The sequence below is a fragment of the Scomber scombrus genome, chromosome 13 (genome assembly GCF_963691925.1).
Source record: "Scomber scombrus chromosome 13, fScoSco1.1, whole genome shotgun sequence".
Classification (NCBI taxonomy): domain Eukaryota; kingdom Metazoa; phylum Chordata; class Actinopteri; order Scombriformes; family Scombridae; genus Scomber; species Scomber scombrus.
Genome location: NC_084982.1, coordinates 30,087,261 through 30,107,260, shown reverse-complemented (window position 1 = coordinate 30,107,260; position 20,000 = coordinate 30,087,261). Strand labels below are relative to the sequence as shown.

Genomic DNA, 20,000 nt, shown 5'->3' with positions numbered 1-20,000 from the left:
AGGACAGAGGGAAGGAAGGAAGGAAAGAAGGAAGGAAGGAAAGGAGACAGGAAGGACAGAGGGAAGGAAGGAAGGAAGGAAAAGAAGACAGGAAGGACAGAGGGAAGGAAGGAAGGAAAGAAGGAAGGAAGGAAAGGAGACAGGAAGGACAGAGGGAAGGAAGGAAGGAAGGAAAAGAAGACAGGAAGGACAGAGGGAAGGAAGGAAGGAAAGAAGGAAGGAAAAGAAGACAGGAAGGACAGAGGGAAGGAAGGAAGGAAGGAAAGAAGGAAGGAAGGAAGGAAGGAAAAGAAGACAGGAAGGACAGAGGGAAGGAAGGAAGGAAGGAAGGAAGGAAGGAAGGAAAAGAAAACAGTGATCACTTGACTACAGGAAACCTTTATTTTTCAAAATGTCTATTGTTGAGGTTTGTTGACCAGAAGAAATATAACAGACTGATCCTTTAAAATGCAGTTAAACACATTTACACACACACACACACACACACACACACACACACACACACACACACACACACACACACACACACAGTCCTGTTTACATCACTATAGAGGACATTTCACTGACTTGCATTCATTTCCTGAATCTTCTGAATCCTTCAGTTTTATTTGAAGTAACTAAAAGTTCAGACTCTGATTCACAAACAACACTTTAGTAGAAGTTGCTGGTTTGGATCCAAACATTAAGATTTGTTGACAAGAAGAAAAACACAGAAAATTGCAGAAACATCCTTTAAACAAGGAAAGTAAAGGAAACCTGATAATCCTGCAACAGCGGGCTTCATGAGAGGACGGATGAAAGGTTGAAGTAAAGATTTATCAGAGCTTCATGAATACAGATATCTTGCTAATTTAAAAGGCTCAAAAAAGGGAATCTGGATGCTCCTTTATGGCAAACATCATTATCTTAAAATGATATGACTACTAGGTAACACATTATTTTACAGGTCCTTTAACTTTATACTCATTTCATGTCAGTTTTATGTGTAATTTGCAAATATTGAAAACTTTTTTTTGTGGCATTTTACAGAGAGAGTGCAGCAATAAAAAAACTGGTTTTATTATTATTATTATTATTATTATTATTATTATTATTATTATTATTATTATTATTATTATTATCTAGCTGAGAGGCCCATTAAGATGAAACCTTCAGAAACAGTTTGATGAGTGACAGCAGAGATCAGGCAGCAGCTTATATGGAGAAAAACCTCTGTGGAAAATCATTATGTAACGCACACACACACACACACACACACACACACACACACACACACACACACACACACACACACACACACGCTGGGTTAATAATATGGAGGCTCTAGCTGCTCTTCTATAGTAACTCATATATCAGGCTCTGCTGTACGACAGAACACACAAACATTTATACTTCTATCCTTGTGAGGACATTATGTAAACCTGAGCTGAACCTTAAGGTTTGTCCCACAGCGAGGAGCATCTCACACACACACACACACACACACACACACACACACACACACACACACACACACACACACACACACACACACACACACACAGAGGAAATGAAGAGGCAGGAATCGTCCAGAGTAAATCTGTCCTCATCTCATCTCCACCATCTCCCTGGAGATCTGACAGGAAATACCACAGCTCAACACACACACAGAACACATAAACACACACACACACACACACACACACACACACACACACACACACACACACAGTCGTACCAGTCAGCTCCACTGTCATGGTAACTCTGCTGCCGTCCATCACCTTCAGGTCTGTGAGGCCTCTGGTGAAGCGAGGAGCCTCACACTCTCCTCTGAGCTCTGACCTGCGACCCGGCAGCCTGCCTGCAACACAACACGCAGAGAAGAGAAACACATCAAACATCTGTTCAGCATCACGTCTGTTTAAATGTTCCTGAGTTCAAACTCGTTACGACATCACAGATTTACGCATCGCTCAGTTTAAACCAGTTGCAGCAAATCAAAGTCTCGAGTAGGTAAAGATTCATTTTATAGAGCGGCCGGAGCAGGTTGAGATTAGGTACTTGTATTTTACTGTAGTACAGTTTGAGGTACTTTTACTTTACTGTAGTACAGTTAGAGGTACTTTTACTTTACTGTAGTACAGTTAGAGGTACTTGTACTTTACCGTAGTACAGTTAGAGGTACTAGTACTTTACTGTAGTACAGTTAGAGGTACTTTTACTTTACTGCAGTACAGTTTGAGGTACTTGTACTTTACTGCAGTACAGTTTGAGGTACTTGTACTTTACTGTAGTACAGTTTGAGGTACTTTTACTTTACTGCAGTACAGTTTGAGGTACTTGTACTTTACTGCAGTACAGTTTGAGGTACTTTTACTTTACTGTAGTACAGTTAGAGGTACTTGTACTTTACCGTAGTACAGTTAGAGGTACTAGTACTTTACTGTAGTACAGTTAGAGGTACTTTTACTTTACTGCAGTACAGTTTGAGGTACTTGTACTTTACTGCAGTACAGTTTGAGGTACTTGTACTTTACTGTAGTACAGTTTGAGGTACTTTTACTTTACTGTAGTACAGTTTGAGGTACTTTTACTTTACTGCAGTACAGTTTGAGGTACTTGTACTTTACTGCAGTACAGTTTGAGGTACTTGTACTTTACTGTAGTACAGTTTGAGGTACTTGTACTTTACTGTAGTACAGTTAGAGGTACTTGTACTTTACTGTAGTACAGTTTGAGGTACTTGTACTTTACTGTAGTACAGTTAGAGGTACTTGTACTTTACTGTAGTACAGTTTGAGGTACTTGTACTTTACTGTAGTACAGTTTGAGGTACTTGTACTTTACTGTAGTACAGTTTGAGGTACTTGTACTTTACTGTAGTACAGTTTGAGGTACTTTTACTTTACTGCAGTACAGTTTGAGGTACTTGTACTTTACTATAGTACAGTTTGAGGTACTTGTACTTTACTGTAGTACAGTTTGAGGTACTTATACTTTACTGTAGTACAGTTTGAGGTACTTATACTTTACTGCAGTACAGTTTGAGGTACTTGTACTTTACTGTAGTACAGTTAAAGGTACTTGTACTTTACTGTAGTACAGTTAGAGGTACTTGTACTTTACTGTAGTACAGTTTGAGGTACTTGTACTTTACTGTAGTACAGTTAGAGGTACTTGTACTTTACTGTAGTACAGTTTGAGGTACTTGTACTTTACTGTAGTACAGTTAGAGGTACTTGTACTTTACTGTAGTACAGTTAGAGGTACTTGTACTTTACTGTAGTACAGTTTGAGGTACTTGTACTTTACTGTAGTACAGTTTGAGGTACTTGTACTTTACTGTAGTACAGTTTGAGGTACTTTTACTTTACTGCAGTACAGTTTGAGGTACTTGTACTTTACTATAGTACAGTTTGAGGTACTTGTACTTTACTGTAGTACAGTTTGAGGTACTTATACTTTACTGTAGTACAGTTTGAGGTACTTATACTTTACTGCAGTACAGTTTGAGGTACTTGTACTTTACTGTAGTACAGTTTGAGGTACTAGTACTTTACTGTAGTACAGTTTGAGGTACTTGTACTTTACTGCAGTACAGTTTGAGGTACTTGTACTTTACTGTAGTACAGTTTGAGGTACTTGTACTTTACTGTAGTACAGTTTGAGGTACTTGTACTTTACTGTAGTACAGTTAGAGGTACTTGTACTTTACTGTAGTACAGTTAGAGGTACTTGTACTTTACTGTAGTACAGTTTGAGGTACTTGTACTTTACTGTAGTACAGTTAGAGGTACTTGTACTTTACTGTAGTACAGTTTGAGGTACTTGTACTTTACTGTAGTACAGTTAGAGGTACTTGTACTTTACTGTAGTACAGTTAGAGGTACTTGTACTTTACTGTAGTACAGTTTGAGGTACTTGTACTTTACTGTAGTACAGTTAGAGGTACTTGTACTTTACTGTAGTACAGTTTGAGGTACTTGTACTTTACTATAGTACAGTTTGAGGTACTTGTACTTTACTGTAGTACAGTTTGAGGTACTTATACTTTACTGTAGTACAGTTTGAGGTACTTATACTTTACTGCAGTACAGTTTGAGGTACTTGTACTTTACTGTAGTACAGTTTGAGGTACTAGTACTTTACTGTAGTACAGTTTGAGGTACTTGTACTTTACTGCAGTACAGTTTGAGGTACTTGTACTTTACTGTAGTACAGTTTGAGGTACTTGTACTTTACTGTAGTATTTCCATGTGATGCTACTTTCTACATCTCAGAGGGAAATATTGTACTTTCTACTCCACTACATTTATTTAACAGCTTTAGTTACTTTTCAGATGCAGATTTGACACAATGGATAATATATATATATATATATATATATATATATATATATATATATATATATATATATATATATATATATATATATATATATATATATATATATATAATATACCAAGCTTTATAAATACAACACATTGTTAAAGATGGAACCAGACAGCAGTGTGTAGTCGGCTCACAGCTCAGATGTCTGAGTTGTTGCTGATTCATCATATTTTGGTTCATGCTTAACAAATCTTTACCTGACAGAAAATACTTTTGTGTCAAACGATACACTTTCTTAGGTTCTTTCAATAGTTTCCTAAAAGTAGCTGAAATATAAATATAACTTTATATAACTCAATCATTTCTATGTAATTATGTATAAATGTTTACACACTTTATTTATTACAGCTTGAACATTTTAGAACATTGAATATGTTTTACTTCCTCTGCCTGAGGAGTGAAACAGTGTCTCTGTGTGTGTGTGTGTGTGTGTGTCTCTGTGTGTGTGTGTGTGTGTGTGTGTGTGTCTCTCTGTGTGTGTCTCTCTGTGTCTGTGTGTGTGTGTGTGTGTGTGTGTGTGTGTCTCTGTCTCTGTGTGTGTCTCTGTGTGTGTGTGTGTGTGTGTGTGTGTGTGTGTGTCTCTGTGTGTGTGTGTGTGTGGATCTCCTCTCAGGCATGTCTGATATGTATACAGAAAAAAGCCTCAGCGTTTACCACACAGCAGAAATACTGTATATTAATAGTCTCACGTGCACTTATACATGCACACAGGTTATCCCTCCCCCCCACCCCCCACCCCCTCAGACCACACACACACACACACACACACACACACACACACGTCTGTGTCAGTTATTGCAGGAGAGAAAAGGAAATCCAAACTCCATATATGGAGAGAACGAGTCAGGACTAGACTGATGATTACACACACTCTGTAACACACACACACACACACACACACACACACACACACACACACACACCTGTCAACAGTTTTACAGACGTCTCTTTTATAACCGAGCTTTGTTATAAAAGAGACGAATACTATCAGATTATTTTCCACTGTGAAACTGTCTGCACCATCTCTGCTCTCTGAATACATCCCTGGTGTATATAGATATATATTTATAGCTAAAAACAACATATATAATATAAGCAGCTCCCACAGAACCTAAAACGTCACCAGCGGACTCAATAAAATCCCCAATGATTGTTTCCAGTGAGTCGTTCTGGTCTCAGTCTCTACTCAGTGTGCTGGTTATTGATCTCTGTAAGACTTGAAGACTTATAGTATCTCTGATGTCTGATGTGCTTGTGTTTGATTGACAGCTGGCTCAGAGACTCACACTGAGTTTACCTGCTCTGATGGCACACAGCACATGTGACAAGATGGAGAATAAAAACTTGGAACTAACTAGGCTTAGACTGCCGGGGGACTCCCATGATGCACTGGGCTCCTCTCTCCTCCTCTCTCTCTCTCTCTATCCATCCATCTATATCCATTAACATTCATGTACTATTAATGCATCAATAAGCTAAACTTCTTCCCCGGAGTTGTCTGTGCTTTCTGGTCTCACAGGTAATCTGGACCTTCAATGTGCTTCTCTCTCCTCTCCTTCCTCTCCTTCCTCTCTCTCCTCTCCCTCTCTCTCTCCTCTCCTTCCTCTCTCTCCTCTCCTTCTTCTCTCTCTCCTCTCTCTCTCCTCTCCTTCCTCTCCTCTCTCTCTCCTCTCCTTCCTCTCTCCTCCTTCCTCTCTCCTCTCTCTCCTTCTTCTCTCTCTCCTCTCTCTCTCCTCTCCTTCCTCTCCTCTCTCTCTCCTCTCCTTCTTCTCTCTCTCTCTCCTCTCTCTCTTCTCTCTCTCCTCTCCTTCCTCTCTCTCCTCTCCTTCCTCTCTCTCTCCTTCTTCTCTCTCTCTCCTCTCCTTCCTCTCCTTCCTCTCTCTCCTCTCCTTCATCATCATCATCATCATGTGTGAGAAATTTGGGGCAAATTGGACGATGTATGTTGGATCTAAAAGCGCTTTGAGTGGTCATAACCGACCCGACTTCCTGCTGGAGTTAGTTTAAGGGTCCAAGACACTTTTATGTGCATCTTTACATGATACATATGTGCAACGAATTTAAATTTTCTATGTCAATCTAGAGAGAATTAATCTGCCTAGGGGGCGCTGTGGAGACATTTCGCCCGTTTCTGCAAACAATAAAATAACCAATTTTTCTACCGGGTCTGGCTCCAATTTATAAAGAACCTCTCTTAGTGCTCTGGCTCTGATAACTATCTCTGGTCTGAGGTAGCGAGGTGTAGCTGCTGGAAACCAGAAGATGAGCAGACGCTGACGTTTCAGTTCTCTGGTGGAAACCGACTGCAGCTTCTCACAGAGAGGACGGGACGGTTTTTTCCGAAGAGCAGAAACTTTATTGTCCACACATGGACATGATGCTGTTAAACTCTAAAGGTCAAGTGGGTCAGTCTGTGGGAATCTCCTGTTATTTACACACCGAACCCAGAGTGTGTGTGTGTGTGTGTGTGTGTGTGTGTGTGTGTGTGTGTGTGTGTGTGTGTCCAGTGGGGGGATTTCCTGCTGCGGGAGGATTTTCTTCCCTCTCTGATTCTCCTTATAAAGCTGTGATCATCTTCTCTGTTCCTCACGTGCTGATGGATGATTGGCTGACACACACACACACACACACAAACACACACACACACACACACACACACACACACACACACACACACACACACACACACACACACACACACAGCTTCACTGCTAGCTCCTGTGTTTCTTTAGGCTCTGCAGCTCTGAGAGTATTTTAAGCTCAGATGCTAATTTCACAGACTCCCACTATGAAGACAGATTCATCTTGAGTGTGTGTGTGTGTGTGTGTGTGTGTGTGTGTGTGTGTGTGTGTGTGTGTGTGTGTGTGTGTGTGTGTGTTTGTGTGTGTGTGTTAAAGCAGCAGTCAGGTGTCCATATGAACAGTAAACAGTAAAACTTTTTCTTCTTCCTCTCCTCCTCATACTTGTTCTTTCTTTCTCTCCTTCCTTTCTTTCTCATACTTCTTGTTCTTTCTCTTCTTCTCATGTCTTCTTTCTCTTCTTCCTCCTTTTTCTTCCTTTCTTTCTTCCTCCCCTCCTACTTGTTCTTTCTCTGTTCTTCCTCCTTCTCTTCTTCCTCTCCCCCTCATACTTCTTGTTCTTTCTTTATCTCCCTCCTTCCTTCCTTTCTTTCTTTCTTTCTCTCCTTCTCATGTCTTCTTTCTCTTCTTCCTCTCCCCCTCATACTTCTTGTTCTTTCTTTATCTCCTTCCTTCCTTCCTTCCTTTCGTTCTGTCTCTCATTCAGACGGCTGAAGCTTCAGATCAACTTTTAACTCCATGTTTCCACAGAAGGAGGACTGTGGGTTTAGTCCTGCATCACTTCCATTGTAAGATCAGCATTAACAAATAATATACGACATAAAAACAGCTGTTAACTATCAAATGAGTCTGTGTGAATGAAAAGGCAAAGATTCATTCATCAGCTAAATGAGTCCAGAAAAAGATTTAATTAACTTTTTTTTTTAAATAGTTAAAAATAAGTTAATAAAAAAATATAAAACTGAGGCATAAATATTATTGTGTATTCAATTAAAATTCACTGAGGTCCAATTAGTGACATTTTCCTCATTTGAAGGACCAGAACATCATAATGTCTGAGTCTAGTGGGCAGATTATAGAATTCATTTATTAGTATTTACACTCAACTGGTGGGATTCAAATAAAAAATAAAATAAGAATTACAAAGGATAAGATAAATAAATGTTCTTTTCTTATATCAAATAAAAATGGCATTTTAATATAAAGTGCGTTACAGAAAGCTTCTGATTGTGCTTCTTAAATAAAGTGTCTCTTTTTACTTTTAACCTTAAACCATAAACTTAATTTCACATCTAATAACTTTACAACAACTCATATGAACTCTTTTCTCCGTGTGTCCGAACGCAGGGATTTGATTGGCTGATTAGCGCTCTGTGGGTTTCCGTGGGCCGCTCCACTTTTACCGTAATATCTGTAGAAGCTGCGCCCGTTAAAATAGAAACGCTCAGACAAAATGTAACAATCCTCAATATTTCATCAGTTACAGGTCGTTATGTACAAGGACCATGTTACCATTGAAAGGGATATGTGATTAATGACTTTATGTATAGATGTGTATTTGAGACTTAATTAGCTTGATGACGTCACCGGTGTGAAGGTGTTTGTGGTAAATGGGTTCATATTTACACATTACAAGATTAGTACTGTAAGGTAATCGTGCCCACAGACATGGTGAGATCAATAATAATAATCAATGCCCCAACCTTTGACCTGGACTCTGGCGCTGCACTCCGCTCTGCCACGGCTGTTCTTCGCCACGCACACGTACACGCCTTCGTCACGGCGGGACGCGCGCTGGATGGTCAGCGTGGCCGCGCCCCCGACACACGAGGACCGAGCAACAGCTGGAACCGGCCCGTCTGAGGGAGGAAGGAGACGACATCGATCACAGTGATGTCATCAGAGTCACAGACATTTAGGAGGTTCTCCTGAAACATCCAGGTGCATTATGGGACTGGACTGATCTGATTTTAACACTAAGAATCTGATTTATTAAGATCCCAAATAAAGGTACTAAATAGCGTGAGCAGTGCAATAAATTGAGCGTTTAGTTAGTGTGTGATCTACTCAGAATAACTACGTGAATAAAAACAGGTGCAACAGGTGATCACTGATTAGGGTAAACTACTTATATTACATTCATTATGGTAAACTACTAATATTACATTCATTACGGTAAACTACTAATATTACGGTAAACTACTGATATTACATTCATTACGGTAAACTACTAATATTACATTCATTACGGTAAACTACTAATATTACATTCATTACGGTAAACTGCTAATATTACATTCATTACGGTAAACGTACTAATATTACATTGATTACGGTAAACTACTAATATTACATTCATTACGGTAAACTGCTAATATTACATTCATTACGGTAAACTACTAATATTACATTCATTACGGTAAACTGCTAATATTACATTCATTACGGTAAACTACTAATATTACATTCATTACGGTAAACTACTAATATTACATTCATTACGGTAAACTACTAATATTACATTGATTACGGTAAACTGCTAATATTACATTCATTACGGTAAACTACTAATATTACATTCATTACGGTAAACTGCTAATATTACATTCATTACGGTAAACTACTAATATTACATTCATTACGGTAAACGTACTAATATTACATTCATTACGGTAAACTACTAATATTACATTCATTACGGTAAACTACTAATATTACATTCATTACGGTAAACGTACTAATATTACATTCATTACGGTAAACTGCTAATATTACATTCATTACAGTAAACTGCTAATATTACATTCATTACGGTAAACTGCTAATATTACATTCATTACGGTAAACTACTAATATTACATTCATTACGGTAAACTACTAATATTACATTCATTACGGTAAACTACTAATATTACATTCATTATGGTAAACTACTAATATTACATTCATTACGGTAAACTACTAATATTACATTCATTATGGTAAACTACTAATATTACATTCATTATGGTAAACTACTAATATTACAGTCATTACGGTAAACTACTAATATTACATTCATTATGGTAAACTACTAATATTACATTCATTACGGTAAACTACTAATATTACATTCATTACGGTAAACATACTAATATTACATTGATTACAGTAAACTGCTAATATTACATTCATTACGGTAAACTGCTAATATTACATTCATTACAGTAAACTACTAATATTACATTCATTACGGTAAACTGCTAATATTACATTCATTACGGTAAACTACTAATATTACAGTAAACTGCTAATATTACATTCATTACAGTAAACTACTAATATTACATTCATTACGGTAAACTACTGATATTACAGTCATTACGGTAAACTACTAATATTACATTCATTACGGTAAACTACTAATATTACAGTCATTACGGTAAACGTACTAAATGCACAGTTAAAAGATGCAAACCTCAGTGCGCTGCGTTAGTAGATCAGCTTGCACATTTTTTGTGGGTGACGTCAAGTTTGCACACGTTTCTACACACGCAAACCTTTAATAAAACAGATCCTAACACTTTAACTTTATTATTATTATCACATTTTATCTCTTAAGTGCATTTTAAAGGTTTCAATAGTCAGCATGAACAGGAGGAATGATCACAGTGAGGTTCATACAGACACCTGACTGCTGGACTACTGAACTTTAAAACATGATTAAGAGGGAAAAAAAGTACAAATAAAATAAATAATTTGATTGGATTTTTCTCTGCAGCCCCGCCGTGATTAACACACAGAAACACTGAAGCCGACCCAAGAAGGGCATTAACAGGGGAATCCACTGTGTGTGTGTGTGTGTGTGTATGTGTGTGTGTGTGTGTGTTCGCTGCAGCAGCATGTTTTGTCTTTATATGGTTTCCAGCTCTCATATTTGTTTAACGGTTGTACAGCACTGCAGCTCTCTCTCTCTCTCTCTGTCTCTCTCTCTTTCTCTCTCTCTTTCTGTCTGTCTCTCTTTCTCTGTCTCTCTTTCTCTCTCTCTCCCTCCCTCTCTCTGTCTCTCTCTCTTTCTCTCTCTGTCTCTCTCTCTGTCTCTCTCTCTCTCTCTTCTCTCTCTCTGTTGTTTCTGCAGATTTCAGATCAGCTTTTTCTACTCTGCTTGTAAAGATTTTAACAGCCATTTCTTCTCTTTCTTTTTCTTGTTGTGGTCAGTAAACTCAAGGTTCGGTGTATATAAATACAGTTATATAAGCAGCATTTTATGTATATTTGCTCCTTTTTCTTAATTCAAGTTTAAATTTTTTTTTATATTTATAGGTAATTATTATTATTGTATAAAAACACGTCAGTGAACTGAAACATTACATATCTCTGTCACAAGTGTTTTTACCATATTTGAGGAATCATTGCATCGATTCTGTAAATATAACATTATCGGCCGATATAGATATCAGAATATTTTTGTCCCCTAATATCTAATAATAATAATAATAATATCTGCTTTGGCATCGGGCCGTAAAATCCAGTATCAGTTGAGTCCTAGCTGAGAGGAGGGTGGGGGGGGGGTGGGGGGGGGGGGGGGGGGGGGGGGGGGGGGGGGGTGATGAAAACACACTGATTATGAGGATCAGATCCTGGTCTTAATATTTACGAGAAAAGTTGAAGGTGGTTATCAATCATCATCATTAAAGATTAAAGACAGAGGCATTAGACGATGCTTTTATTTCCTCCTTGATTTGAGACACTGAGATAATGTCACAGAATAAGACTTCCTGCAGGTCGGTAACACAATTACAGAATTATGATTCTGTCCGTGCTCCGCGTTCATTTCGTCTGTATTTCTGCACGTTTCCATAAAGCTTACAGATACGGACCAAACGGAGCAGTACCACCGGAAACCAGGTGGGGGCAGTGTTGCTGTCACTACCCGATGCGTAGCTCTAGTGAGGCACGAAGAAAAAATAACAATGGCGGAACTTTTTGAGGAAAGGTTGTGCGAGTTGGTTAGAAACTTTATACATATCTATGATGTTACTTTTGTCTTTTATGCAAGAGGAACATTATCTATATCTCCTCCACCGTCGCCATGTTTGTTTTTGAGTTTGTTGTTGTCATAAACGTTTGACTCTGTGCTGCCCCCTGGTGGATGTATTGGTTAACATCCATGCCAACGTAAAGGATGCATGGGAGTATGTGAGCAGTGATGGTAACATCGTTTGAAAAGGACGTAAACATTTTTGTACGTACGTTGAGCATAAATGGGCCTTAAAGGTAAGAATCTAGTGTTGAATAAAGTCCCAACGTGTACAAGCAGTAAGGTTTCACTGCTGTTCATGCTCACACGCTGCAGTTAATGTGTGTTTCCAGTTGCAGGTTTTGGTTGTAGATTGCTTTATATTATGTGGATCTACATGATAAAGACTTTATGAGGTTTTAACCGGAGATAACATGTAGCACAGCTTTATATGCGAGTCTGTCCAAAATATCTATGAAATAATCAATTTAATAAAAAATATACACGGGAAGCTCAGCTTGTTCTCTGCCATCCAACTCTTCCATTCAGAGTGGATCAGCTCTTCAGAGTCTCTGCTGCCCTCTGCAGGAGCTTTCAGTCCAACACACACTGAGCTTCCTCTTCAATATTCATCACAGGTTCATGGGAGCTATTTCAGGAGCTCAGGATCCTCACTGCAGTTTCTCTACAGGCATCACATTGACAACCAATACTGCACTATAAAATGAGTATAGACATTTATAGTATAGACATAAAGACATTAAAGTAAATACTCGCCGTACACAGCAACAGTACTACAACCTGATATATAGTCATAGTAAAGTATGATATAAAACTACTTTTTCTAAACTACATGTTCTAAATCTGAAACAAAGAACCGTCAAACATTCAGCAAAATGTTTTACCACAAAGAAAACAAGATTGAAAATAAATTAACAGTAACTTTGATGAAACTTTTCTCATTTTTCATCAACAAATCAAACTAAATGATAACTTGAAAGATGGACAACTGAACTAATGACTGATGCATCACGCTTGGCTAATAATTAATATGAAGCATTGTCATTCAGTAACGTTCTGTCTGTGTCAGTAATGTTATCTGTTACTGAGCATCAGACAGGAAGAAGCATCGATCAGTTTGTTTTCTTTCAGGACACGTTTTAACACCATGTCTGTTTTGGTCAAATTTATTATCAAAATATTACAACGTGTCGATATTAAAAGTCCTGTGAAACAGCTGTTAGCAGCTCCTGTTTGTAGTGATTGATATCTTTAACTCTCCTTCAACTCTCTGGTGCCCCCCTGAGGAGGACTCAGGCGCTGCCCTGCTGAAGGTCTATTACCAGCCAGACCCTGTCATTCCCCTGTGGTTAATATGATTTCTCCTCCTGTGATGTTCATCCTGTCTGAAGGGAAATCACTGCCTACCTGTCAAGAACAATCAGTTATAGGTTAGAGACTATGGCTAAACATTCCCACCACACAGTGAAACCATGACAGTACTGACCGTTATGCAACCAGCTGACACCTGGAGCAGGTTTTCCCTCCACAGAGACCTGCAGGCTGATAGTCTGACCCTCCGATACACAACAGCCCTGCAGAGCGCTGACGAACACTGGAGGCTGCCCAGACACACCTGAGAGAGAGAAGACATACCTGAGACAGAGAGAAGACACACCTGAGAGAGAGAAGACACACCTGAGACAGAGAAAACACTGAGAGAGAGAGAGGGAGAGAGAGAGAGAGAGAGAGAGAGAGAGAGAGAGAGAGAGAGAGAGAGAGAAAAGGCACACCTGAGAGAGAGAGAGAGAGAGAGAGAGAGAGAGAGAGAGAGAGAGAGAGAGAGAGGACACACATGAGAGAGAGAAGAGATGAATAGTTCTTACTGTTGACAGACAGCGTCCATGTTGCAGAGGTAACCTTCTGTCCATCAGCAGTGATCAGCTGACAGCTGTAGTTGCCGCGGTCAGCCTGTGTCACTCTCTCCATGTTGAGGGTGAGACGGCTGCCATCCTGTCTCTGCTGCAGACCTGGTCCGGGTTTCACCTGACCCCCGTCTTTCAGCCATGTAACCGTAGCAACAGCAGCTGATGAGACTGATAGCAAGTGAGAGGGGAGATTGGTAAGACCTCATCAAGATAAAACAAATCAAGGGTTTTTATTTGATCCTGGATTACCTTGACAGGTGAATGTGACCTGTGCTCCCTCTGTAGCCTCCTGGTCCAGAGGAATGGCTTCGAACCGCAGACTGGACCCCAACCCCGACCTCCTCACAGCCCTGAAACACACACATACTACTGTTGACGCTGAAGCTTCATATTAGCTTCAGATCAACTTTTAAATCCATGTTTCCACAGAAGGAGGACTGTGGATTTATCCCTCTATCACTTCCATTGTAAACATTATGAAGGGATCTTCTAATGTTCTGTCTGATGATCTGATATTTCTGTGAAAGTTTGATGTCTTTCTATACCTGCTGCTGCTGTCTAATGCCGCTGCTGTCTGCTGGACTGGACCGGTCTGAAGCGGAGCAGGACTCACAGGAGACTGGACATGCAGACAAACGAAAAAACAACAACAAAAAATGGTCTCTGGTTGAACCGTATTGGTGTCCCTGCTGTATCTTACAGAATAAACTGATATAAATATATTTTACATTCAAATTGACCTGGTCTGTGTCTTACCATCATTCTATAGTCTTAAGTATATTTTCTTATATTTCATGGTTTATTATTGTTAATAAATATTCAGTAATTACAACCAAACCTGAAAAATTCCAGCAGATGGAGCAGCTGAAGTCTTCTTCTCAGACACTAGAGGGAGCTGTCTGCTCCTCCAGGAGGTTCCCTGTCGAGGCTGAGGGAGGGGCTTCTCTGTGGAGCACTGGGAGCACTGGAAGCACTGGGAGCACTGGGAGCCCTGGGAGCACTGGAAGCACTTGGAGCCCTGGAGCACTGGAAGCACTGGAAGCACTGGGAGCACTGGAGCACTATCATCCACTGTCAGAGTTCTGTCCCTGGTTCGTGGTTCCTCAGCTGGTCGGACGGTCCTGCAGGATTTTGAAGAATCTTCATGTCACTGATGTGATTTAGGAATCTTTTGGACTTTCTTGGTGAACAGAGGACTGAAGTTATTTTAACCTTTATTAGTTAATTCCTCCCATTCACAGATACTTGAATTTACACATACTATATGTATGTATACACTGTCACATACGTATGTACAATAAATGGAACTCAAGAACAGGGTTTTCTATTTCACGTAACTTTGAGCTCATGGATCTCATGTCCAGAAATGTCATTAAAATTGGCAATAAACTATATTTGTATCTGTGATATGCAGTCTGCGTTTTTATTCAAGGAAGTGATCACATGAGTCTTCATTGCAAGTAGCTGCAATACAACTCTAACTACTTTACATGTACTTTTACCTATACCTATACTCATTATTCTAGCAATGCTGAGGGTGGGAGGGTGTGTTTTTGTGTTTTTATATTATTTTATATTTTGTGTGATTTCTATGTTTGTTGTCTTTGTACCATGTATTGCGATATTGCTGCTTGGACATTTTAAATTTCCCCTCAGGGATTAATAAAGTAAAATCTATCTATCTAGTTTTAAAAAGATCACATTATTTTCACGCATTTTTCACAATTTCCCGCAATTTTACCAAAGGAGGAGCAGGGGAGGTTGCGAGGACTAGATCTACCACATTCTACACATAATCACAAAACTCTGCAGAAAACCTGAACCTGTGAACCAATCAACCTGTCAATCAGGACGTAGCCACGCCCTAATGCATACCCTGCTTTATCGTCACATATAAAATCAGGGAGGCCAAAATGTCCCAAATGAACATCATACTGCATTGAAGAAGGCTTTAAACTAGCGATTGAGACCATAAACACATTTTGAAAACGTTTACTGAGGTTAGAAATCAAGTGAGAAGTTGGTGAATTCTCCATTGACTTGTATAGAGACGGAAGTCCTTTTGACACCAAAACGGTCGCCCCCTGGTGGCCTTTTGATAGAATGCAGTTTTAAGTTACTTCCGCATTGGCCTCATTTCAGAGGCCTGGTCTCATCAGCTTAACGATGGTAGGAAACTGAGTTGAAAGGCATGATGTGGATCAAATAGATAGAACACTGTTTGCAGTTGTTTCATGTCGACATGTTGAAAAACGTGACTCACCTGCCGGAGCCATCAGAAGAACCTGTGAGGACAAACATCAGGACAGAAATAATTACTCCTCAGTCACACTTTGAACATTGTCTGTGTTTTATATCAGAGTACTTTAGTAACCCTGATTGGTCGTCTTACTCTGGACACTCAGCTCAGCAGTGGCGGCTGCCGTCCCGGCGCTGTTGCTGACAGAACATGTGTAACTTCCTGCATCCTCCAGACACACTTCCTTTATCTCCAGGAAGTGCAGGCCAGAGCGCTCATACATAGTGACCCGCCCACCAGTCTGAAGCTCCGCCTCCTCCTGAAAGAGAGACAATCATTAAATTAATGACCCATATGTCGTCATTAGGCTTAAAAAAGCATAAATAGTACAAAACAGTCCTTCTTCCTCCTCCTTTCCTCCCGTCTTCCTTCCTCCCTTCCTTCCTCCCTCCTTTCCTTCCTTCTTCCTCCCTCCTTTCTTTCCTTCTTTCTCCCTTCCTTCCTTCCTCCTTCCTTCCTAACGTCTACCTTCCTTCCTTCCTCCTTCCCTCTTTCTTCCTCCCTTCCTTCCTTTCTTCCTCCCTCCTTTCATTCTTTCTTCCTCCCTTCCTTCCTTCTTCCCTCCTTGTGCAGTTAAAGCTTGTTTTTGTTATGAATATTGAAAAATATTTTTTGACGCAGACGCTATTGAAATGTCTGTTTAGCTCCGCCCACCTTGAACCATGTGACCTGTGGTTGAGGGCGTCCTGTGGTTTTGGCAGAGAACTTTCCAGTCTGTCCCAGTTTGGTAAACACTCGACCCGGTTTGGAGACAAACCTTGGCGGACTTTCACCCCAAATACTGGGCCTGTTCTCCACCGCAGAGCGATACCTGGAACCATGAGAAGTACAGCTGTGAGGATTGATGCATTATTAATTTATTTACAACTGAGAGAAAATGACAGCGGATCATAACTGGTTGGTTGTATTTTCACAGTTTTGATAAAGCTTTATTTTACAGATCCTTTCATTTATAATTTCCTGGGATTTTGGAGTACTAATAGTATGCAGAAAGCACATTATTGGTACCAGAATACAAACTTCACAGAGATAAACTCAACTCAACCATACAAAATTCCCAATTTCTTTAGGAAAATAGGAATAATTCCCTTTAATTTTCTCAGTTTATTTGATTTAAACCAATTGACTTCAAAGGACATTTTTTTCACTTAAATACACTTTAAGTTCCTATTTGTTTTGCTTTTTTTACATTACATTTTAACATCGCTCATAATACTGCAGTACTTTTACTGTAATACTGCATACTACATCACTCATAATACTGCAGTACTTTTACTATAATACTGCATACTACATCGCTCATAATACTGCAGTACTTTTACTGTAATACTGCATACTACATCACTCATAATACTGCAGTACTTTACTGTAATACTGCATACTACATCACTCATAATACTGCAGTACTTTTACTATAATACTGCATACTACATCACTATAATACTGCAGTACTTTTACTGTTGGCAGGTTTTTAATGCAGTACTTTAACATTTAAAGGAGTATTTTTACATTGTTGTATTGGTATTTCTTTTAAGGAGGAGAAGACAGATACTTTAAGAGCTCACCCTGTTTTCATGGAGGACGGGAAAGCCATATTTTTTCCCAGAAGTTTCTGCAGGTGGAAAAAAAAACCCATTAGAGTTTAGAAGAATTTCGCATTTAAAGTAGTTGTTTTTTCTTTCTTTCCCTTTTTTGTAGTTATATGATTATTTTCATCATTCTTTGCACAATAATGCAAACAGTATTCCAGTATTGATTATAGGTATAGAATAGCGATTAATAGATTAAAAGACGGATGAAACAATACAATAAGTTAAAAAAAATACACATTGTTCCATTACACATAAAAGAGACATTTACACTCACCGTCCCTCAGTTACTATTGCATTCAGCCAAATGCACTTGTAATAAGTCAGGTGATTTATTTTTTTATTTTTTATTATTTATTGCCTTATTGTTAATTTGGCATGAATAAGGTATTTAAAGGGATTCCTGCTGGGAAGCTTTGCTGCAGGTCATCACCCTCTTTGTCTGAATCTCTGCTATTACTAAGCAAATAAAGACAAAATGGCCAAAAAGAACAACTTTTTAAAAAAAGTTTCTTTAAAGTAATATTAATAATAGGGTCCCCTTTCTCTCTCCCCTTGTTTCCTTTCGGTCTCTCTGCAACCAACTGTCCAATAAAGGCAAAAAAGCCCAAAAACATAATATTTTTTTTAAAGTGTCAACTGTGTCTGAAGAAAGCTGCTGCAGAGGTGCGACACGGGGAAAAGATACCGGCTCCGTCTGGTTGTGTTTAGAAAACAGGAAGCCCCCATCGAGCTGTTTACGACGCAGTAAACTCTAAACCTTTGAGCCGGCTCGCTGCACTGAATAACGGCTGTACACACATGGACAAGGTTTTATGAGGAATATCGCTGAGGGTCATGTTTGGAAACTGCAGGATTAATGAAGTCAGAGTTAACAGTGTTAGAAGCATCTCCTCTCCAAACACCTCCACAAACCTGAAACACATGCCACAGCTCTTTTTCCTGCATTTTCATCTGCATTTGATACAATTCAACCTCATTGTTTGAAACGCTTCTTGCTACCTGCATTTCCACAGGAGGAACTAGGGTATAATTGAAGCTCAGTTTATATTGGAGCCAGTTTGAAGCCCAGAGTTGCAGCTTATATTTGGTGGCATCTTTGCTGTTGGAGCCAAGACCTTCCAAATAAGAAGCATGTGTTGCCTTTCATGCTCTGGAAACACATTAAACTCAGTAAAATAAAGTTACGGAGCAACAGGTGAGCAAACTGTCAATCACAGCCATCAATCATTCAGCTGGCATCAAAGCTTCTATAAGTCTTCATTTGAAGCAATAATTTCCCAAAATGACCACAAGCACACTTATTAGAGGGCCTGAATGTAGAGACTGAGACCAGAATGACTTGCTGGAAACAATGACTGACTCAGTGTTTCAAGAGAGAGCTGAGGTTTTTTGAATGGGAGTCAGCTAGCGGTAGTAGTAGTAGAATCAGTAGTAGCAGTAACAGTCGTACTAGTACTGATAGTAGTAGTAGTAGAAGTAGTAGTAATAGTAGTAGTAGTAGTAGAGCCTGATCTCGTGGCTGTACTACTACATTCGTGATGGGGACACGCAATGTGTCAAAGTTACGTGTCCCCATCACGGAATCCTCTTTCGTGGCGGACACACGGATTCCCCGGTTCAACAACGTCACGTAGTGGGCGGTAATTAATACTGTTTTCTAATCTATAAATCTTTTATTTAATTGTTATTTTTTAGTCATTTAACTGAATTTATTATAGTGCATTAAATACGATTTTTTTGTTGTCTAAAAAACCGGTTGTGTTTGATATAACTTTCATTTTGGTGTAATGAGGTAGTTATTATATTTATTACCTTTACGTTATTAAAAAGGGAAATACTGTCCTCTTTTAGCATTTTACCACATGAATAATAATATAATCAATAGTTTTATAGGCTGTTATTAGAATGAACCAAGAAAGAGGATTCCCATTGATTTTACATTGGTATTGTTTCCATGATGGGGACACGTAACTTTCACACATTACGTGTCCCCATCACGAAATTCAGTGTTAACAGAAATAGGTGCCCCTGTCACGTATTTCTGTGAGATCAGGTTGTAGTAGTAGTATCAGCAGTAGTATGTACTGATAGTAGTAGTAGTAGTACTATTGATGGTAGTAGCAGTAGTAGTAGTAGTAGTACTACTGATAGCAGTAGTAGTAGTAATAGTAGTAGTAGTAGTACTGATAGTAGTAGTAGTAGTAGCAGTAGTAGTAGTAGTACTGATAGTA

At 39.1% G+C, this 20,000-nt stretch overlaps 1 protein-coding gene across 1 annotated transcript in view; it reads right to left on the bottom strand.

The window, feature by feature from the left end:
• LOC133992670 (myosin light chain kinase, smooth muscle-like) overlaps nucleotides 1-20,000 on the bottom strand; it is an 80,999-nt gene that overhangs the window by 37,591 nt on the left and 23,408 nt on the right. The window contains 10 exon segments of the mRNA XM_062431356.1: nucleotides 1,718-1,840; nucleotides 8,655-8,810; nucleotides 13,458-13,586; nucleotides 13,837-14,046; nucleotides 14,128-14,228; nucleotides 14,424-14,497; nucleotides 14,717-14,999; nucleotides 16,142-16,163; nucleotides 16,271-16,436; nucleotides 16,832-16,988. Of these exon segments, the coding sequence (XP_062287340.1) occupies nucleotides 1,718-1,840; nucleotides 8,655-8,810; nucleotides 13,458-13,586; nucleotides 13,837-14,046; nucleotides 14,128-14,228; nucleotides 14,424-14,497; nucleotides 14,717-14,999; nucleotides 16,142-16,163; nucleotides 16,271-16,436; nucleotides 16,832-16,988 (1,421 nt within the window).